This window comes from Podarcis gaigeae, assembly GCF_964106915.1.
Source record: "Podarcis gaigeae genome assembly, chromosome: 3".
In the NCBI taxonomy this organism is placed as follows: Eukaryota; Metazoa; Chordata; class Lepidosauria; order Squamata; family Lacertidae; genus Podarcis; species Podarcis gaigeae.
In genome coordinates, this window is record NC_139680.1 from 114,310,342 (window position 1) to 114,333,596 (window position 23,255).

General features: G+C 43.3%; 1 protein-coding gene across 2 annotated transcripts in view; it reads right to left on the minus strand.

Moving 5' to 3' along the window:
* Nucleotides 1-21,295, minus strand: part of USP34 (ubiquitin specific peptidase 34) — a 109,276-nt gene extending 87,981 nt beyond the window's left edge. The window contains exons 1-2 of one of the 2 annotated variants that reach the window (XM_083732932.1): nt 20,628-21,295; nt 1,627-1,714 (exon numbers count right to left, since the gene is read on the minus strand). In XM_083732932.1, the coding sequence (XP_083589058.1) occupies nt 1,627-1,714; nt 20,628-20,670 (131 nt within the window). In that variant the 5' untranslated portion in view covers nt 20,671-21,295. The remainder of the gene's footprint in view (nt 1-1,626; nt 1,715-20,627) is intronic. The other variant, XM_083732933.1, reaches the window with a different exon arrangement.
* Between the last annotated feature and the right edge of the window lie 1,960 nt (nt 21,296-23,255).

Below are 23,255 nucleotides of genomic sequence, written 5' to 3' on the forward strand. Positions count from 1 at the left end.
ATGTATTGACTAGCAAAGTGAGCAGTAACACTGTTTTTTTAAAAAAAATACAGTGAAATAATTGCATTGAAGTTTAATAATTGATTCCAGGGGATATTCCACTTTTTCCAAGATACAAAGGCAACGTCATTCCTGTTGTTTAAATAAAAGACATTTACCCTGGCCATGCTTGCCCTCTTGGTTCTTCAGCTTCAGCAGCCAAGCATGTAATCAGGATGAAACAAGATACTTAGGCATCACTGCTCCTAACTGAGGAGGCCTTTTCTGCATCCTCTCCCATAGGTATTGCAACCACCCAGGGACGGAGGAAGAATCCCTACACCCCCACATGGACTTGGATAAGGGGGTTTAAAATATTACTCCAGCTACTCCCACTATAACCCAATATCCACTTCCCCTAGTCAGGCATGGCCAAACTTGGCCCTCCAGCTGTTTTGGGACTACAATTCCAATCATCCCTGACCACTGGTCCTGTTAGCTAGATAGGCATGGCCAAACTTGGCCCTCCAGCTGTTTTGGGATTACAATTCCCATCATCCCTGACCACTGGTCCTGTTAGATAGTCTCAAAACATACGGAGGGCCAAGTTTGGCCATGCCTGCCCTAGATGAAACACTGAGGGGAGGCAACTAAAGATAAAAGAAAAAGGAACAATCTGAAATGGTAAACAAAGAAGAAAGTCCTGCACCTTGAGGGAAAGCATTCAGAGCCAAAAATTAACTCTACTCTTCTGAAAAAAACACAGTCAAGATTGGTAGGAAGGGGTTCCTACTTCTGGTTGATCACAGGCAACCATTTTTTTTCTTGTTTTGACGTTGCCTTCCAGAAAAGGAATTAATCCTTTCTGGTATGCTCCATTTCTCCGCTGAAAAAAACCTCATCTGGCGAACCTTGCAAGGTGTGTCATTAAGGTGTTTATTGGCAAAGTAAGCCTTGCTCAGCAGGCACAGAAAATATCACATTCTAAGAGATTTATTAGATATTAATCAAAATATGCGTATGCTCCTTATATAGGTGGTGTGTTCCACAAACCCAAATGCCACTGTTTAATCAGTATGTAGGTGTTTCCCCACCAATCACAATCCTTTTCCAAAAATACCTTGGGTTGAAAAGTTGTGATTTGTACTTTCAGACACTAGTCCTTTCCACTATGATGCTGCTTTTCTGTTCAGACATAGTGCACAGCATGAGTCATTCCGAATAATGTATCACTATTTCAAACAGATACCCTTCTAGCTGTGACTAATATGTTAAATTTCCCCTCTGTGACAATTCCAGCAAAAGCTATTTTGAAATCAATAAGACCCAATAATTAACTTTTTAAATTATCTGTAGAAATCTTAAGTAGAAATCCTACATTACCACTTTCCAACATTTTATTTTTTTTAAAATAAACATGTTTTAAAATAATAAGATACCCCTGCGTCACAAGTTAACTAGAACCTATAAAACTCTTCTACACTGTCTTAAATGCCAAAAACAGTTAGCTGAGAAGGAGCGAAGTAATCTTCATGCCATAGTCCCTTTCTAATGCTTACTATTTATGTACAATGTACTTATAAATACATGGGCATGAACTTACAAACATGCATCATAAATTGGGAGCACTTAAAAAGCTGAATTTACCTTTGTGTCCAAGAATTGATATAAGCAAACACCTTGAGTGCATGTTCCTTTCTGAGCTGCAATCCATCACCACCTTCAATGTCAGATACTAAAGAAAAACAATTGAATCATCAATGCCATGAAGAACGTTTGAAACTTTAAGCTGTCTACTAAAAGCATATTAAGGTAAACAACATATTTCGTAAATGCTTCAGGGATTAGCCACAGGTGGAAAAGTAATAATTACACTTAAGTTTTTAAATCGGCATTTCTTAAGCATTCAACTTTTAAATGTGGTGGGTGGTATGTAAAACCCCAAAGTACTGGAAATCAGCTAGAAAACACCTGCTTTGGTTAGATCCAGAGCATAAAGAGGACTTGTCTCTTTTATACACTCTTCGCTGTTAAACCATCAGTTTTCTCCCCTCTCTTCTTTGATATCTGTTTGAGAGATGATCCTGGAAGTCTATTGGATAATGCGCAGTAGGAAAAACTATGGCTTACCCACCTTCTTTGCAACTATCCAAGAGAATTCCTGAAAAATAATCCACTGATGGTTCTTGACTTGCACATTGATGGTTCTGCCTTGCACATAAAACTAGAGTTGGTTCCCCTGTGTTGGAAGGGTGTAACAAAAAAAGAAAACTATTGGCACATGGAGTAGTCCTGCCTCTTGGGAAGAGGTAATGAAGGAAATTTCTGTAATAGGTGTACCAGTGACTTAAACCTCAAATTGTGTCTAGTGTCAATTTTTGATTTGTCAAATATGGACTTACTTATGTAAATCACTGACTTTTAAGTAGCTGCTTATGTGGCCATATCACTTGGCTGGAAGGAGTCCTCAGGTCCTTTTTTAAATATTTGGTTCAATAAAGTAATGGTTATTCTCATTTCTGAGAATTTGACTTATAAATTAAGGGTATCTCAGGGTTCAGTTAAACCAAGGGATTTTTGTCTCCATTTGGCGGCCATTTGTTACTTATATGACAGGCAAATCAGAGAGATGGCAAGTCACAATGAAATATGGCTTTATTTGGTATTCATAATATTTGTCTTGTACTGTTTCTGTATCAGGTTGGCTTTTGTTATAACATCTAATGCACTGTGTAGCTTCTTGACAATGTATTTTATTTTATGAAGTAATAGCTGTGAGCTCCGGGAATGTATACTTTTCCTCTTTCTTTCTTTCATAGTTCTCACTGGATTGTTATTTTACCTTTTAAAAAGCAGCTTTAAAAACCACCTCCCTTGAATATAGATCTGGGATTAAAACTACAAGCAGCATTAAGTTTTTAAAAATAGTTTTAAAAAAAGAAACTTCCAGAGCCATAGCAATAACTATTCATTCCAAACCAACTGACAGCAATAGCCTATAAATATTGAATATAAGCAAAAGATAACTGATTCTCATAGGGTCAAGCAAAAGTCACCCATGACTATCATCTGAGCACACCTGAAGAGCTAAGATCACAATACTTAAGAGCAGTGCCTCCAATTCCAACATGATGGGAACCACAAAGACATCCCAACATAATTTTGAGATTGATTCTATCAAATACAATAAGCTAGGAAAAGCCAACATGCCATCCCCTCTAAAACAGGAAGAAATAAATGCAGAAGATTGTGCAGCCATGAATGCTTCCAGTTGAATCAGGACCATATGCCTTAAAGGCCTGCCCAAGAATGGCAATTACAAACCAGCTGAAAATTTTCCATATAATTTCCATTAATGCTGGGAAAAGCATGACCTTTGCAACCAGGACTGAAACATTGGTACTTTCAAAGTAGTTGGCATTCTTCCCTCATATAAGGAAAAGTTTATGTTGCTTTCACCAGAGGGGACAATTTCTCCTAGCTTCCTGTAACAAAGCCAAGATAAGCAAGTGGATAACTGTATTGTCAGGCAACTGAAAACTTTCAAACCAACCAGAAGGTAATAGAGCTTCGACAACAGAGCAAGCTGTCCAAGAACAGTGGCGTCTGCAACTGGGAAGGTTTTGGGCACCTTATATTCTGCCTTATGGTTGGACCAGGTAACTCAGGAAAGCAATTCCTCTGAAGAATTAAGAACAAATTGTTGAATATATAGCAGCTCCCACCTCCTAAAAGCCATCATTGATTTCTAGTGTCAAAGCTGGAATTAGATAATCACCCAGTGATATTAGGTGAAATTATTTTCAAAGCTTTATTTTGCAGCAGAAAATTTTCTGCTTCACAACGTCGCTAATAACAATGAATGCATACCAACCGCAAATATAATATTAAGCAAGCTTGGTGGTGTCAAAGTTTTTAGCTTTGTTGGATAAATACAAAATGGGGGGGGGGGAGTCAGATCACCCACTAGGGTATCTGAAATATTCCAAAGCAAAACAAAAGTTAGGAAGCTTCCTGTATTTATTTTTAAAATCGGAATTTTCCATATAGGCCACAACTTTGTACAGTGGTATCTCGGGTTACAGGCGCTTCAGGTTACAGACTCTGCTAACCTCAGGTCAAGAACTTTGCTTCAGGATGAAAACAGAAATTGTGCTCTGGCGGCGTGGCAGCAGCAGCGGGAGGCCCCATTAGCTAAAGTGGTACCTCAGGTTAAGAACAGTTACAGGTTAAGAACGGACCTCCAGAACAAATTAAGTTCTTAACCTGAGGTACCACCGTAATCAACTATGGCAAATACAAATGAACATACAAATGAACAATCAACTTGAAGTATCAAATTAAAGAACATGTGGATTTGACACCTTGCCCAATAAATCAGTTTTATTCAGCCAAAGTAAAAACAGAAGCAAATGGGGGGGGGGGGGAGACATTATTTAAACTCTCTCCTCTCAGCAGCAACTCTTGCTTCAACAAGTTAAAATAAGTTATCTCCAGCTCAGCAATTTAGGCGTTATGCAATGTTTTATGAACATTCCAATGACTCTGAAGATTTTAAAAAACAATTGGTACATAAAGAAGGGGTGGAGAACCTGCCGCCCGCAGGCCAATGTTGGTGCACCAGGGAGCCCAAGCTGGCCCACGAGACAGTTTTCCCCAAACCGTGCACACTCACCCATCAGCTGATGTCACTCTGACATCATCTGATGGGCAGGGTTAAATCCTGCATTGGCTGTGCAGTTCTGTTCCCAGCAAAAACAGTAGCTGTGGTCAAACAGAGCAGGATTTAACCTTTGCCCATCAGTTTATGAGCTGGAGTTCAATCCTGCTCTGTTTGGCAGGATTTCAAGGCCCTGCTGGAATCAAGTCATGTGTGTATGTGTATGTGCCCATCATTTGAATGCTAAAATGGGGGGGGGGCACTACTTTTCAGCGGGTGATTCCAAAGCACACCACTTCCTGATTCAAATCTAGCTCACAAGGCTGATCTTGATAAGCATCTGGCCTGTGGAGCCAAAAGGTTCTCCATCCCTGATATAAAGCCTTGGCAAAAATGGGGCTATTAGTAGGAAGTAAGCAGCAATACTGTTGTTCAACTCTTAATGAACAGGTGGGTGCATAAAGGGAAATACAGTGGTACCTCGGGTTAAGTACTTAATTCGTTCCGGAGGTCCGTTCTTAACCTGAAACTGTTCTTAACCTGAAGCACCACTTTAGCTAATGGGGCCTCCCGCTGCCACCATGCCACCACCGCCTGATTTCTGTTCTCATCCTGAAGCAAAGTTCTTAACCCGAAGTATTATTTCTGAGTTAGCGGAGTCTGTAACCTGAAGCTATGTAACCTGAGGTACCATTATAGATAGAACAGAAGGCAACAATTAAAAAAAAATGATTACTTTATTTTGCTGTTGATTTTTTTCTTTTAATGGAAAAAAATCAAAGTACTTTAAAATATCTAGTTGTGTTTACCTTTCAAGTTGTTTTTCTTAAGGAAGGATACTTCAGCAGCTGATGCTTCCAGGTAGGGCTGAGAAAGGTATCTGAATTCCTGGAGAGCCAATGACACTCAGCATTGACACTACCAAGCCAGATAGACCAATGGCCTGACTGCTCAATTCTTACTACAGCTATAAATACTGGGCAAGATGGACTGAATATGACTGTCTGATGTTAATGTTCTCAAAACAAGGAACTAAGGCGTCTAAATAGAAGCCTATTTTTAGGAGTATTAAGCGTCCATCAATTCTATACTGTATTCCTTTCCCTTCACTGTAAAGGCATCAGGTGTAAGGGCTGGGGCAAAGCTATTTCATTAGTAGTGCACTTAGTCTCTAAAAAAAATAGCTCTGTATGAAACAAACTGTGAAAGTGGGCACAAGATGTGGGTCACAATACTGATACTGAATTATGGGGAAAGTTGTGGAAAATATATATGAATTTTAAGGCATGATGAAAATGGCCCACAGATGGTATTTAACACCCACTAGATTGGCGAAAATGTCTAAAAAAGAAAAAGGTATATGCTGGAAGTGTAATGAAATTGAGGGATCTTTTTTTTCACATGTGATGGTCCTGTAAAATATAATAATAATAATAATAATAATAATAATAATAATAATAATAATAATAATAATTTATTATTTGTACCCCACCCATCTGGCTGGGTCTCCCCAGCCACTCTGGGCGGCTTCCAGCAAAGATGAAAGATACACTAAAATGTCACATATTAAAAACTTCCCTGAACAGGGCTGCCTTCAGATGTCTTCTGAATGTCAGGTAGATGTTTATCGCTTTGACATCTGATGGGAGGGCGTTCCACAGGGCGGGCGCCACTACCGAGAAGGCCCTCTGCCTGGTTCCCTGTAACTTGGCCTCTCGCAGTGAGGGAACCGCCAGAAGGCCCTCGGAGCTGGACCTCAGTGTCCGGGCAGAACGATGGGGGAGGAGACGTTCCTTCAGATATACTGGACCGAGGCCGTTTAGGGCTTTAAAGGTCAGCACCAACACTTTGAATTGTGCTCGGAAACGTACTGGGAGCCAATGTAGGTCTTTCAAGACCGGTGTTATATGGTCTCGGCGGCCGCTCCCAGTCACCAGTCTAGCTGCCGCATTCTGGATTAATTGCAGTTTCCGGGTCACCTTCAAAGGTAGCCCCACGTAGAGCGCATTGCAGTAGTCCAAGCGGGAGATAACCAGAGCATGTACCACTCTGGCGAGACAGTCTGCAGGCAGATAGGGTCTCAGCCTACGTACCAGATGGAGCTGGTAAACAGCTGCCCTGGATACAGATTTGACCTGTGCCTCCATGGACAGCTGTGAGTCCAAAATGAATCCCAGGCTGCGCACCTGGTCCTTCAGGGGCACAGTTACCCCATTCAGGACCAGGGAATCCTCCACACCTGCCCGCCTCCTGTCCCCGAAAAACAGTACTTCTGTCTTGTCAGGATTCAACCTCAATCTGTTAGCCACCATCCATCCTCCAACCGCTTCCAGACACTCACACAGGACCTTCACCGCCTTCACTGGTTCTGATTTAAAAGAGAGGTAGAGCTGGGTATCATCTGCATACTGATGAACACCCAGCCCAAACCTCCTGATGATCTCTCCCAGTGGCTGCATGTAAATGTTGCAAAGCATGGGGGAGAGGACAGAACCCTGAGGCACCCCACAAGTGAGAGCCCAGGGGTCTGAACACTCATCCCCCACCACCACTTTCTGAACATGGCCCAGGAGGAAGGAGCGGAACCACTGTATGACAGTGCCCCCAGCTCCCAGGCCCTTAAGAAGGTCCAGAAGGATGTTATGGTCGATGGTATCAAACGCCGCTGAGAGATCCAGCAGAACTAGGAAAGAGCTCTCACCTTTGTCCCTAGCCCGCCGGATATCATCAACCAGTGCGACCAAGGCAGTTTCAGTCCCATGATGAGGCCTGAATCCCGACTGGAAGGGATCCAAATGGTCCGCTTCTTCCAGGCGTGCCTGGAGTTGTTCAGCAACCACTCGCTCAATCACCTTGCCCAAGAATGGAAGGTTTGAGACTGGGCGATAATTGGCCATCGTGGCCGCATCTAAAGATGTTTTTTTAAGAAGCGGTTTAATAACCGCCTCTTTCAGCGGGTCTGGGAAGGTTCCCTCACGGAGGGAAGCATTCACCACCCCACGAAGCCCATCGCCCAGTCCTTCCCGGCTAGCTTTTATAAGCCAGGATGGGCAAGGATCCAGGAGACAGGTGGTTGGCTTCACTCGTCCAAGCAGCCTGTCCACATCTTTGGGGGTAACAGATTGGAATTGATCCCACACAACGTGACTAGACAGGACTCTAGCACTCTCCCGCCCCGGCCGCACGGTGGAGTCTACTTCTTCCCGAATCTGAGCGATTTTATCTGCAAAAAAATTTGCAAAATCATTGCAGGAGAACATGTGGCCCGTACTGGGCCCCGATGTTGCAGGTGGTTCCACTAAATTGTGAACCACCTGAAAAAGTCTCCTGCTGCTGTTTTCTGCAGATGCAATAGAGGCGGTGAAGAAAGTCTTCTTCGCTATCGCCACTTGGTAGGCTCAACGTTGAGCTCTAACCTGTGTCCGGTCAGATTCGGAATGAGTTATCCGCCACCGGCACTCTAGCCGTCTCAACAATTGTTTCATTGCCCTCAGATCCGTGGAAAACCACGGGACTCTCCGGGCTCCATGCAATCGGAGAGGGCGCTTCAGAGCCAAACAGTCAATAGCCCTGGTTAAATCCACATTCCAGCGGGCCACCAGGGAATCGGCTGAAAGGCCATCAACATGGGATAAAGCATCCCCTACCACTCTCTGGAAACCATTTGGATCCATTAAGTGGCGGGGGCGGACCATCCGAATCGGTCCCACTGTCCTGCAGAGGGGATGGGTCGCAGAGAAGTCCAGTTGCACCAGGAAGTGATCTGACCATGGCACTTCTTTCGTTTCGCTTTTACTTAGTGTCAGATCACCAACATCCATAGAGGTAAACACCAGGTCCAAGGCATGTCCGCGGCTATGGGTTGGGCCAGACTTATTCAGGGACAGCCCCATGGAGGCCATGCTTTCCACGAAGTCCCGAGCGGCCCCCTGTAAGGTCGTGTCGGCATGGATGTTAAGGTATGTTGGGAGACTATAAGGTAATTAAGGTATGTTGGGAGACTATATATAATAAATTAAAAAGATAATTTAAAAAACATTCCCAAAAATGAGTTTTTCTTCTTGGGGATGGTAACAGAGGACCCCAAAAAACCAAAAGAGTTTACTAGTATACACCACCGCCACAGCTAGAACCTTATTGGAACAAAGGTGGAGAACAAGTATACAGTGGTACCTCTAGTTGCAGACACGATCCGTTCTGGGGTGCCGTCTGCATCTGGAGTGGCGCTTCTGTGCAAGCGCAGAGCGTGATAGAGCACTTCTGCACATGTGCGAAGCGTGAAGAACGCTTCTGCGCGGTGAAACCCGGAAGTATATACTTCCGGGTTTGCCGTGTTCGCAACCCGAAATTCTGCAACATGAACCTAACACAACTAGAGGTATGACCCACTAAGGAAGAATGGCAATGTGCAATGTTCGAATATGCTGAACTGGCTGGTCTGATGAACAGGGTACGAGAAAACGAAGAATACAAGGAGGAATGGACAATGTTTATTGAACATTTTAAGAACCAGTATAAACAAATACATAGCTTAGCAAGTCTTGAGTAAATGAAGTAGAGTTGAAATGGATAATTTAATAGATAACAAATTGGATGGTTAAAAGAATGTGGATTACGCGGAGTAGTAGAAAAGCAAAGGAACCAGGAAAAAGGTGAAAGGGAAGTCATATGGTACTGTATATGTATACATGCTGTATTGTTATGAAGTTGTAAGTGGGACAGGAGGAGGGAAGAGATGGGGAGGGGGTTAAATATTCTCTCTGTTCCTGTTTTTGAAAATGCAAAGAAGAAGAAGAAGAAGAAGAAGAAGAAGAAGAAGAAGAAGAAGAAGAAGATGATACTTGGAATTTTAGTAAACATTTGAAGAGAAACAGAGTAACTTGTGATCAAACATAAAGGACAACAGCTAAGTTAGGGTTCCCACATGTCTGGATTTTCTGGACATACCCGGAACATTGTCAGAAGTGGTGTCCGGGTGGAAATCAGCAAAATGTCTGGGAAAATCTGGACATACAGCAGCCCATGTTGGCTATCTTGTTTTTGCCTTAAAATGCTCAAAAACTCCCCCCCCCCCCCAAGCTCAACAACTATTGTGCCTAGATTTGAAATTTAAGCAGAGTTCCTAAAGAAGAGCACATTTAACACAGAGATAAAAACATTCACTGTGAAAGCTTAATTAACTCTGAAGCATGCACCCGGTAATAGACTCTGCAAGGTAAAAATAGTGAAAAGTCACTTTGAATCTCCAGTATCATTTCAAGATTGAAGTGTTATTATAGCATCAGCAATAGGGGTGCAATTAGTCACTTGTGTGGTCAATGAAGAAGAGTAACTGTTGCCTCCTGGAAAGCAAATGAGCACAAGTACTGCTCTCAGCCATTATCTTTTTTTAAAAATTATTTAAACTTTTCAGGTTTATACATTTCACTGATTTTACAACCATTTAAACATTTCAAAACCTGACTTCCTTCCCCCTCTTTCTGCATTCCTTAAATTTAATTTTAATATCTTCTGCATATTCAAATTAACTTAATTTCCTCATGTATTCATCTACTTTAAATATCTACTCTTATGAAACTGCAGCTTCTTACAATAATCCTGCCAATGTTCTTATCTGTTTACAATTTATCTGTAAATATTCAATAAATTATTTCCACTCTTTTATTTTAAAAAGTACGTTATCTTGATTTCTTATTCTTCCGGTAAGTTTCGCCATTTCTGCATATTCCATAAGTTTTTTGTATCCATTCTTCCTTTGCAGAGACTTCTGTTTCTTTCCTCCTCTCAGCCATTATCAATGCCAAAGGTCTCAGAATGTAATCAAGAAAACCACAAACCCTGAGTTTTGAGCCAACAAAGATATTAACAATACATTAGAGTCACAATGCCTATAGCACCACAAATGGCATTATGAAAGACAAGTGACATTTAGCCACACCCCAGATAACCTCGTTGCTAATACAAGTTTTCTGTCTTTTTATTAGATTTCTTGGCTGCCCTTCATCAGCTACAATCTCAGAGGTGCGTACAGTAGCTAAACAACAAATACCATTTGCATACACCCAATACCATCACCACAAAATAAAAGAGCATTAAAATAAAGGAAGCACTAAAATCAGGAACACATACTGACACTCCAAACAGCAGCTAATGACAGCTCTGGGCCCGATAAATTATTTCCAAATGCTTGCATAAAAGTGAGTCTTCAGACTGAGACAAAAACTAACCAAGAAGGAAGGAAGCCAAACTTCCTTAGGGAAGGCATTCCAGAACCAGGGCACCACCACTGAGAAGGCCTGCTATAAGTCACTGTCCCCCATGAGCTTCAGCACCACATCCTAAAACACAGTTAAATATTATGTTCAAACGAGGTCATTACTGGAACTCAAGTAATCATACAACAAAAGGAAGCTCCAGCATGAAACCACTGAACTAAAATTCATCAGCAAATCTGGTTCTGTTGAATTCAGATTTAATCACGACTCTCTGGATTTCCTTTGCACTGCTGGTGGAAAAATAGCACAGAAAAACTAGAAAAACAGTATCATCACAGTGGCTGCTGTTATGAATGCATCATTCTGTTGTTATCTTACATACGTGAGAGTCGTTCATAAAAGTGTCACAGGCCTCTGCTGCCCTTTGCTGGGTCTACAATTTACCATTCCTTCTCATACGTACGTGTGTGTGTGTGTGCGCATGTGTGTGTGTGAAGATAGAAAAATGCATACACCGTTATCTGCCAACTACACCTAATGCTTCATGAATCTAAGTGGGCTCCACAGTGGTACCTTGGGTTGCAAACTTAATTTGTTCCAGAGGTCCGTTCTTAACCCAAAACCACTCTTAACTTGAGGCACGGTTTCGCTAATGGGGCCTCCCGCTGCTGCTGCACCGCCACCACGCGATTTCTGTTCTCATCCTGGGGCAAAGTTCTCAACCCGAGGTACTAGTAGAGTTTGTAACCCGAAGCGTTTGTAACCCGAGCTACCATTGTATTCCACAAAGGTTTATACCACAATAAGGCTGAAAAACTTACCTAAGGGTAGTCCTGCTAGACTCAGTGGAACTTACTTCTGGAGTACACAGGAGTGCACAGCACCTTCCACCTGTCCCTTGCACCTTTTAGATACTTTGGGCTACAACACTCAGCAGCTCCAACAGCATGGCCAATGGCCAGGAACAATTTAGTTCAACAACATCTGGACAGTACTAGCCTGGTAAAAGCTATAAGTTATTTCCAGGGTCAAAAAAACTCCCACAATCCTAACTCACCACTTTGTACTTCAAGATAAAAAAAAGTGAAGTATTTGCTTACACGTACTGAGAGAAATGAAAGATAGCGAATTTAATCTGTAGTAGTGATTATGATTACAGAATGAGAGGTAGCAATTATCAGTCCCAAATAAGAATCTAGTGAATCTACTCTTTGGGACAGATCCCATGAATTTCTAAGCCTGTAAAGAAGCATGTAAATCTCAACTGTGGCTTTGAAAATAGGTTAATAGCCCATAAAATATTATATTAATATTTATATCCTACTTTTCCAGCTTCTGAGCTGAGCTCAAAGCATCTTACAATGAAAGTGATAATCAGCAATAATTTAAAAACAGAATAAACAATGCAGCAGATAAAATAATCCAAGAAGTGAAGGAGGAAAAATCCAGGGGTCAGAAGATGGATCAAATGTCAGTTAGGCCATAAACCTGCTGAAATAAATAGGTATTCAGGTGTTGCCAAAATATGGCCAGTATAGGAGTCAAAGCAGATTTCCCATGCTAGGGAGCTCCATAATCTGGGTGCTAGAACAAAAAAGCCAGTCTCACAACATCTCCACCAGCTGAATCCAGACAGTGCCTTTCCCAATGGTCTGAGTGGTTAGGCAAATTCATATGAGGCGCTTGATCCTAAGTCATATAAGGTGTTAAAGGTAATAACCAGCATCTTCAATAGGGGCTGAAAACTTATCAAAAGCCAGTACAGTGGTACCTCAAGTTACATACGCTTCAGGTTACAGACTCCGCTAACCCAGAAATAGTACCTCGGGTTAAGAACTTTGCTTCAGGATGAGAACAGAAATCGCGTGGCAGCAGCTGGAGGCCCCATTAGCTAAAGTGGTGCTTCAGGTTAAGAACAGTTTCAGGATAAGAACGGACCTCTGGAACGAATTAAGTACTTAACCTGAGGTACCACTGTACAGTTGAAATAGCATTGGTGTTATATGTTCTGAACAGTGTTAGAAACTGGGATAGAAAAGCTAGGAGCCAAATGGCTCTTGGGAGCTGAGTTGTGAGTGCCAAAACAGAATGTCTAGTCATCATTTTGTGGGTTTGGCAACACTTTTTATTTATTATTTTGATAAGCATGAACTAATATGCAATTCACATAAGTGACACTCTATAGTGGAACCTCGGGTTACGGCGGGGGTCTGTTCCAGAGGCAGCACCACAACCCAAAACCAGCACAAAATAGCGTTGTGTTTGCGCGCGCACAGCGTGATTTAGCGCTTCTGCACATGCGCGAAACTGCAAGTAACCCGTTCCGGTACTTCCGTGTTGGCGCCAGTCACAAGCAGAGGGTGACGTAAGCCGGAGGCAACGTAACCCGAGGTTCCACTGTACTCTTTATTGTTAAACGCCTTAACATATTGTCTATCCTTAACATACACTGCAAGGCTTCAAAGCACATACATTTCAGTAATCCTTGAGTGTCAGCCAGGCACAAAAAATGGCACCCAGACTTTTTGAGGTGCTAACAAATGGAGAATCTTTAGGTGCAAAATAAGCATCGCACCCTGCTAATTTCAAACCCCAGTCCTAAAAAACTGGCCTCAGTCAATGAATTGAATTTTGCACCAGGTGAAATTTCATTTCCAATGAGTCTTCAAAGGCAGCTGCATGTAAATAGTTACAGTAATTTGCAAGCCAGCCTAAACATAATAAGGCTTCCATGCTTGATCAACCACAGGTGACGTATATGCTTGGAATCTTAATAGGAATTACTCTCAAGTAATTATGCATAGGATTGCAGCTTTCCTTACCACAGAAAACCATATGATAGGTTCTTCACAAATTTGTCCTACTGGGTACTACTATAATTACTTACTAGGTTAAGTCATATTCATGCATTCATGCATTTGTACTTCAGAATCATTATTAGAAACTCATCAATATATAAGCTAGGTGCCAAATGGCTCTTTAAACCAGAGTTAGGGTCGCCAAAATGAATGACTATTTGCCATTTTGGGGTCACACGGCTTAAAAGTTGTATTTTTCAATATGACTTGATGACTCCGGAAATTCATTCTGAATGTGCAGATAAAAGATAACGGATAGAATTCTACAGGTAGGGGTATTAGTGTGTAAAAGCAGAGCAGATCCAATGATCCCCAGGCATGCATCTCCAGATAGTGGAGACGTCAGATGCCAATCCTGGCACCCAGGCATCTTTACTTGGTCGCAAGTGGCTGATAGCCAGGTGTGAAATGCACCAGGCGAATTTTGAACGCTGTTCAGCATCAATTCCTAATTATCATTTATTAACAGTATTCAGTCATAGTTGCATGCTAGTGGTGGCTTTGAAAAGAAATGATTCTGCTTATGCAAGAGGGCATCTGATTCTTGCTAATCCTTCCTACAGAATGCAGATTCCCATGCCCCTCAGGATTAGGGAGCCCGCTGGAATAGGATGTGGTACAGCACAGAGAGATGCACCTTGGAGTGGTGGCAACACCTCTGCTACTGCAAAGCCACTACCTGGGTAGAACCCAATGTGGATACATTGTAAATTTTTTAATACATAATTGACACATAGGCACCTTTCATAAATTAAAAGCAAGCCTATTCTAAACTCAGAAATCTGTTCTTCTGTCCAAAAGTACTACATATACAGGCCCTATATATTACTATAGAAAGACTCCTAAGAATTGGATTCTTTGGACTCCAGTAAGTTTCTAAGACTCCAATGGCGCCAGCTCCAGGCAGACTATCTCTATAGGGGCATCAGATAGTGTCTGCCCTGTGGGAAGGAAGAAGAGAGCAGGGGAGGAAGCGAAGGCAACAACAGGGCCTGCTCAAGTGAAATGCAGTAGGCATTACTAATTTGAAACTGTGGCTCTAAAATCTCCACTCTATGTTATTACATCAGAAATTCAACACACAAATCTGTTTCAGAGACAAAGCATAAACATCCAATATTAAGAGTTGCAGTCAGTTCATATACCTCCTCTGTGAAACATGCACATAGTATAGTCCTGATCTCAAATTTTCAGAGCTATTTGGATATGGTTGCATCTCAAAAGAGCATTCCCACATGGTTCACAAGGAACATGGAACAGCTATCCTAGGAACACAAGTTAACCAAGAATTTAATTCTAGATCAGAGTTTTCTGTATTAGCAGATTACTCATACTGAACCCACTGGAGGAAAGGGGATTAGGATAATATAAAAAAACGAACACTTATCACATGCTTAATTTTCATCAAAGGAGCAGCAGGACTATAGTCCATGTGATCTCTGAAGGTTAATGCCAATGCTGCATTAAGTTCTAAAGACTACATTATTTTATGTTCCACAAATCATTTCTAAGCATTACTCAAAGTAGCTGCTAATGGTCATGGTGACACACACACCCCACTTCAGTTTTATAAACACACTCTAAATTTTAAATTCCAGCAACATTTATCCAAAAGAAGGAAAACAAGGATGGAACCCAATAGTCTTTAGATTTAGACTTTAATGTCCTTTTTGCTTGGCACTCTGTAAAAGCAAGGTTGAGGAACCTTTTTTCTGTCAAGAGCAGCATTCTCCAAGGGGCAATCTATCAGGTGCCACATGGCAGCAGTGGGAATTGCCAGAGCCAAAATTTCCCTTTTCTGCCATAACTTTTCTCACCTTTCCACCCTCCTGGCCACTGGCATGAAATGAAATCATAGTTCTAGGGCCCAGATTGACCACCACACACATTGATAGCACTATATTAACATGCAGCAGCACTGTGTGGTGAGAGTGGTTGAGAGCCAGTGTGGTGTAGTGGTTAAGAGCGGTAGTCACGTAATCTGGTGAACCGGGTTCGTGTCTCCGCTCCTCCACATGCAGCTGCTGGGTGACCTTGGGCCAGTCACACTTCTTTGAAGTCTCTCAGCCCCACTCACCTCACAGAGTGTTTGTTGTGGGGGAGGAAGGGAAAGGAGATTATTAGCCGCTTTGAGACTCCTGAAGGGGAGTGAAAGGCGGGATATCAAATCCAAACTCTTCTTCTTCTGCTTCTGCTTGCAGTGCAGATGTAGAACCAGGGCCAACAGACAGCATGGTCAAATGGAGAAGGATTATGGAAGCTGCAGACCAACAACAACTGGAGCGCAACAGGTACCCAATCCCTGGTTTAGACAAAGGGAGCCTCACACTTCCTCTTTGTAGAATGCCTCAGTCCACCACGGAGTATAACTGTAGGAAGCAAAATTGCAGAGTTCCAGAATATCCCCACACAACTTCCCCAACACAATATTCTAGTATTATATATTCCTGTTCAGAAACTTTTAACCCAATATTGTCAACAGTATAGATGGTACACTACACTCAAAAAACTTATATCACTGCAGCTGACGCCTTTTGCCTCATTCTTGCGGTGGAACAGTATTTTTGAGGCAAATTAGATGCATCAAAAAGTATAATTGTTTTCTATTGCATTATGTGGTCTCTAGAACTAGTTGCACACAAAGAACAGGAAAAGGAAAGACGTGGCAGCAAAATGCATGTTTCTTGGGGACAATTTTCTTTTTTTATTATTTTTATAATAATATTTATTAAAGTTTCAAAAAAGTTACAAAAATGAAAAGAAAAGAAAAAAGAGGCAAAAAATACAAAATACAGAAAAATAAAGACAATTAAAAACAAATCAGTCTTTCCATGTCTTGCCTTTCATTTGCTTGTTTCCCTGACCTCCTCACACCTCCCTTTTTTGTATTCTAGTTCAATAGTTGTTTCAGCAAGTCCTTCTTGGGGACAATTTTCATCACAAGGAGATAACTGCCTCATCCTGTTCTGGTCTTTCTATATCCTCTGCTATGGCAAGTGCCTCTCATTCTCTTACTTGGGCTAGAGACTATTTCCCAGCCAGCAGGAAGGAGCAAATTTTAGAATAGAGTATTTTAGATAAGAGGAAAACTAGTCCCCTTGCTATGCAAATCCTTTTTATGTGATTCCTTCACCTTTGTCCAATGATGTTATTATTTTAACGTTCTCTTGAACGTATTATTTCCTCCTTGTCCCAATTATTGCAACTTGGTATCTAAAACAGTTCATTTTAAATCTCTCACTCTCTCATTCAAAACGGCATGCATCAAAATATATGTTTGTGTTTTCTGCTTAGTATACACAAATACTCTTTAACAATGTTCAGTGACATAGTGGAAGTTTAATTCAGCTCCCGAATCTCTCTCAAGGCTCAGCTCCAGTAGTTTTAGCAGAATGAAAAGCAATTCCAAATGCTCAGCAGGCAGGGCAGAGAACTGTTGGCAATCCCTGACTCACAAGTTTTAAACATGACCTCATTCATTACCAGTTTTCACTGGCTGCTTTCTTCCCTTTTGAAGTGAATGTAGACTTGGAATTTCCAGTTGTAATTGCTGTAATACTAAAATAAGTAAATAATGAAGAGTTTCTTGAATAAAACCATAAAAAGGGGAGCCTCCACCACACAATCTGCAATGCACAACACTCAATGGGTAATATCTTCTCACAAGTGATGCAACTATTTTTAATTTGCTCCACCACATTTTGTAGGTTGCATGTGTTACATTAGGGAGTCAGCATGTGCCATTCTCTCTCTATGCCACTACTAGTGTGATTTTGGGGGGTTCTTGAGATACTGCAAATGAAACAAATGGACATCATGACTGTAATCTGGGTCCCTTTCATAGCATAAGTTAGTAAATTTGGTTCTCAGAATTGTCAGTTACAACTAGGCATGCACCAGATGCACTAAGTGGGCAAGAAAGTGAGTACGCATGCATGCACAAGGGGGGAAGGCTGCATATACACTATACATTTAAAACATGACCCACCCCTACTCCAGGAATCCTGTGAACTGCAGTGGTTAAGGATGCTGCTAATTGTAGCTTGTGATAAGTAAACCAATTCTCAGGATTCTTTGGTGGGATGTGCTTTAAATGTATGATGTATACACAGTCAAATATTTATGATAAGCTCACTTCATGCAAAGCATTGCAGATACTGTATTTGAAAAGCCATGATTTTAGATTCATTGCATAGTTAACCTGCAGTCTTAACTCCACTTACCTTGGTGTAAGCCACTTTGGTTTCATGTGTGATTTTGAGTAGACATGGTTAGGCTTGCAGCCTAATCTCATGGAAGTTAGTGGGACTTACACTGGGGGGAAATTCATGAAAATACAAATGCAGTGCCAACATTCTTTTCTGAATTTCAAGTACTGCAATTACTTTTTTTCCCTCCACTACTTTTCCTTAACCAGTGACGACTGTTCACAGAATATTAAACTACAGCTTTGCCTTAAGTATTGAAATCAGAATTCTTTCTAATTGTCTTAATGCTATTTTAGTGTGCTCAATATGGATACTCAGATCTTATGAAAATAAGTTTCTAAACTCAAACAATCGAAAGCAGGCATAGGCAAACTTGGCCCTCCAGATGTTTTCAGACTACAATTCTCATCATCCCTGACCACCAGCCCTGTTAGGTAGGGATCATGGGAGTTGTAGTCCCAAAATATCTGGAGGGCCAAGTTTGCCTATGCATGATCCAAAGCCTCATTAACACCTGTGCAATAAATCTGAGGAGGACTCAATGACTGTTAACTATATAATCTACAGTCATTCCAGACTGATCTCAACACATCAGGGTTCTTTCCCTCCACCTCAAAGTTAAAGCCGTACCAGTCCATACCAACAAACTATATAATAGAAACAAATATATAAACACTTACAAGCGGTAAAACCAACCACTGCCTGAAATCAGAACACAATCAGAACAAGTCAGAAGTAAGTCACAGGCTTTACTGAGACTATGCAAGCACAGGGTACTAGTTTTGGATCTACATCTAGCATCAGAAATGGACATACCAAATCCTCAAATAATAAGGGCTATAGAACGCACCACTGGCAAAACATTTAACTCTTCAATAACAAGATGCAATAATTACACATACATAATTACATGTTAATAACCAAACCAGCTGGTAAAGCAGCCTTTAATTAGAAAGTTATTAAGTTCTGGTCAAGAGTTTTCTTTGATCTATTGCTCTCCCAGGAGCTTATCCTAACAAAAACCCTATATTGCATTTATTAGCAGTCACCAACACCTTCCAAATACTGTACATGATTGAGAAATAAGTGTATATAAACATTTTCTCCATTTTCCTTCAGCCTGCACACACAGAAGATAATGTTCTCTGGACACCTTTTATAGGAACTGTACAAGGATTTCCCCTCTTTTACATCAATTTCATTATTTACACATTCTAACATTTTAGGGAGATTTGCCTATCAACATCCACCATCTATCTATGGTACCCATGCTTTCTTTATTAGCAGTTCTTTACTCAGGTCATCCACAGCAATAAAAAGTTCCAAACAGCTTGCATAAACTTGAACTAGGAATCCATTTTAATCCAAACCTTACACATATTCACAAGGAACCAAGTCTCAGTTGCAAGGGATTTAGACAAAAGAATGCATATCAGACACATTCTACTTCAAAGATGACTGTTCAAATCCTTTACTAAGTATACAAAACAGGGATGTTTGTCTGCAACTAACATCCCAGCAAGGGAACAAGAAATTCTGGAAACAGGAGTCCAGGTGAGTTTGAGAGCTGCAACATAAAAAAAAAAAATAGTGCAGATATGCAGAAGATGGGAGGAGTTAGGTTTTTGAAAGGAAGAAAGAAAGAACTTTGAACACAATAAACTATTGCAGTAGTTTACTGGAGGAAGAGTGTAGTAAAAATTTACAACAGATACAAAAAGGCATTACGTTAAATGTTAATAGTAGTGAACCAGAATATGACAGAACCAGAGGCAACAGTGCAAAACTCACTATATGGATCCAAAATAAAAAGGCACACCACTACCACCTCCTCCTTCCTAGTCACCCCAACCCTTGACAGCCCAAAAACAAAACACCCCAAGGGGTTACTCCCGGTTCAAGACCCCTTTGTCGCTCGTCCCCGCTTAGGACCTCAGTACAGCGGGCGAGGCGGCGGGAGGAGAGCGGAGTATATTGCAACTAGAGCTTTACTCCTCCCTCCTCCTGCGCTCAGAGCACATCCACGCAGCCAACTCGCAGCACAAGCCGGGCTCGCCTGCAGCCTCATCCCGACCACAGGCAAGCAGGAGAACTAGGCCTCTCGGCTGCAGGGCGAGAGGATGCCGGCAGAAATGCCACGGGAAGAGCTCCAAGAGGGGCTTTTAAGTTGCTGCCGTCCCCCCCCCCCCTTGCACCCTCCAACTGGGGCGCGGTGGGGGCGGGAGTTGAGGAAATCCCCTCGCTACCAATAAAAGCTCCGCAACCGTGTCCCTTCGCCCTCGTCTCGAGGGGTGGCATTGTGGGGTGGGAAGGGTAGAGAAGATAAAACCGTTCCCCATCTTCCTCCGTCCCCCCACCGGCCGCTTTCTCGGGCCGAGTCCCCGGGATTGGCAGCCCTGCGGCGGGCCCAGGAACCGACCTTCCTGTTCCCACTCTGCACAACATGGCCAAGCCTGCCTCTCCCTCCAAAACGAGGCCAAGTGGATTTTTCATATATATATATAAAGGTGGTGGAGGTGAAATGGGAGGGCGACGCGGTGCCCGGTATTCCCCCCCCCCCTCCATACAGGGGAGGTCCGTGCAAAAGAAAAGAAAATGGGGGGGAACCGTCGGAGGATGAGAAGGGGTGGGATAAATAAATAAATAGATAGAAAACCGTCTTTTTCGCCCCTTCCTCCTCCGAAGCTCGGAGGCCTCTCCGACTTACTCTCGTTTAACACCTCCAGCAGCTCGGCGCAGCTCTCACACATTGTTCATTAACCAGCAGCAGCCGCCGCCGCCTCCTCCTCCCGACCATTGATCGATCCGCTCCCGGTCGCCGCTGATTGATTGATGGGCTGGCGGTGTTGGGGTGGGGGAGGTGTGGATTGAGAAGAGAGGGGGAGGGGCGGCTGTGACAGAAAGAGAGAGAGAGAGAGAGAGAGGGAAGGGGGGGGAAGAAGGGGGTGGGGAGAGGAGGAGGAGGAACAACCGTGAAGGAGGAGGAGGATATGTGTGTGTGTAAAGTGGGTGAGAATGGGGAGGGGGGGAGAAACACAACAACTACGAGGTGGAAGGAGGGGGGGGGGCGGCGACTGCCCGATGCAAATGAGCCTGGCGGCGACGAAGAGGAACGTGAGGGAAGGGGTGGGGGGAAAGGAGGAGGAGGTGGAGGAAGAAGAAGAGGAGGTGGAGGAGGGACGGCGAGTCACTCACTGGCTCCCAAGGCCTCCACGCGCCGCCATTTTGCTGAGGGGGAAGGAGGAGGAGGAGGGCTGAGGGAGGGAGGGAGTGAAGGGGGCGGCGGAGAAGAGGAGGGAAACCTACGCGCACGCGCGCACACGCACGCACGTTCGGCCCCGGCTCGGGCGTTTCCGGGCCAGGGCGGCGGGAGACGAAGTGTGAGGTGGTGGCGGCGGCGGCGTCGCCGGCGAAGGAGGAGGCGGAGTTTCGAGTTTCCTCCCTCTCTCCCTCTGGGCGGGGCGAACAGCGCGCGCGCGGTTAAGGCACGGAAGGTGGGGGGATGGGGGAGTTGGGCAGGTTAAAATGGCGGCGCGCCTCGCGCAAGGCGGAAAAAGCGTCCTGACGTCGCCGTCGTCCACCCCCTCCCGTTCCCTCGGAGGGAGTCGGTGCGCCTGCGCGCGCTCCTCGCGAAAACGGGCTCCCGCGCTCGCTCTCTCTCTCGGAGGAGAGGCCGGGGCGGGAGGAAGAAGAGGACGACGACTGTTATTGGGTGTCAAAGCCCTGCTCTGGAAAGAAATATAAACTCGAGAAATAAAAATGACACAGGGAATGGGGGAACACGCGTACAAATAAAACAATATATATTGTGAGGGTAATCCAGTCATGAGATTACCAATGCGTTAATCACAGTGTTCAGGTTATCCTAGGACCTCATTCCCACACAACAGGCTCCTATAGAAACATAAAACTCTGATGTTGCTTCAGCAAGAACCAAACTGAGACTGTCTTCTATAGTGGAAGCAGCTGCTTTCCAGTTATTATTAGCCCTACCTGTCCTGGGAAGTGCTTCTTTCTTTAAAGGGGCCCAACCTGCTCTTTTAGTCTCCTGTTGCAACAGAGCTGGGAGCCTCTGAGTCAGATGGAGTCCAGACCCTACAGGCACACCTGGTGGAAGGACTTTTGGGGGCTGGCTCCTCATATTCTCCCTTTTCAGGTTCAGAGTCCTAAACTTTGTTCACCCTGCCCCGCTGGAAGAAGAGGAATCTAACTGCAGGATCATGGCCAGCATAGCCTGCCCAAGTTGTTAAGCACTTATTGACATCACATCCAACAGGGTGAATAGGTTTGGAGAAATTGAGAGATGTTAGGCTATGTAACAGGATGCGGGTGACGCTGTGGGTTAAACCACAGAGCCTAGGACTTGCCGATCAGAAGGTTGGCGGTTCGAATCCCCACGACAGGGTGAGCTCCCGTTGCTCGGTCCCTGCTCCTGCCAACCTAGCAGTTCAAAAGCACGTCAAAGTGCAAGTAGATAAATAGGTACCGCTCCAGCGGGAAGGTAAATGGCATTTCCGTTGCACTGCTCTGGTTCGCCAGAAGCGGCTTAGTCATGCTGACCACATGACCCAGAAGCTGTACGCTGGTTCCCTCGGCCAGTAAAGCGAGATGAGCTCCGCAACCCCAGAGTCAGTCATGATTGGACCTAATGGTCAGGGGTCCCTTTACCTTTACCTTACTGTTTCAGAGCATATATTTTTTCCAAAACAAAGAAGAAGTCATCAGTTGTTGTTTAATTGTTCTTTCGCAAGACCCTGAGAAAATGGAGTCTCTGTTGGGCCTTCCTAACCACTTGAGTTATATTGTTTTTCCAAGTAACTCACACTCAGTAAGACACGCTGAGATCAAGACTTCAGTCTACAGATTCATGACTAATGCTCCAAATATTACCATCTTTTTGCTATAACATAGGTCTTTTTGTGACCGTAGTCACTGGTATGGAGAACCAGCACCTAATTTTCACCAAAAAAGCACTGAATGGCTCCTTTTATGCAGATTCTGTTTGTCTAGGGGAGCAGCAACCACCACTCTTCCCATTTAACTCTGGAAGCAGAGCAGGATTGCAGGGAATTGACTTGTCTTGATAGCAATTGGAATGCTCCTAGGAGGGATCTTGATCCGTCATTTATGCTCTGGTTAGAATACTGCAATGTGTTAAAATGTCCGACTGCCTTTGAAGATAGTTCAGAAACTTCAGCTGGTGTACTATTCAGCAGCCATGTTGCTGACCAGGGCAAGATGGCTTGGGCATATTACACCAAATGCATTGGTTTTCCAATTAAGTTTCCAGGCCCAATTCAAAGTGTGTGATGGCCTGGGATTTGGACTCGGATGC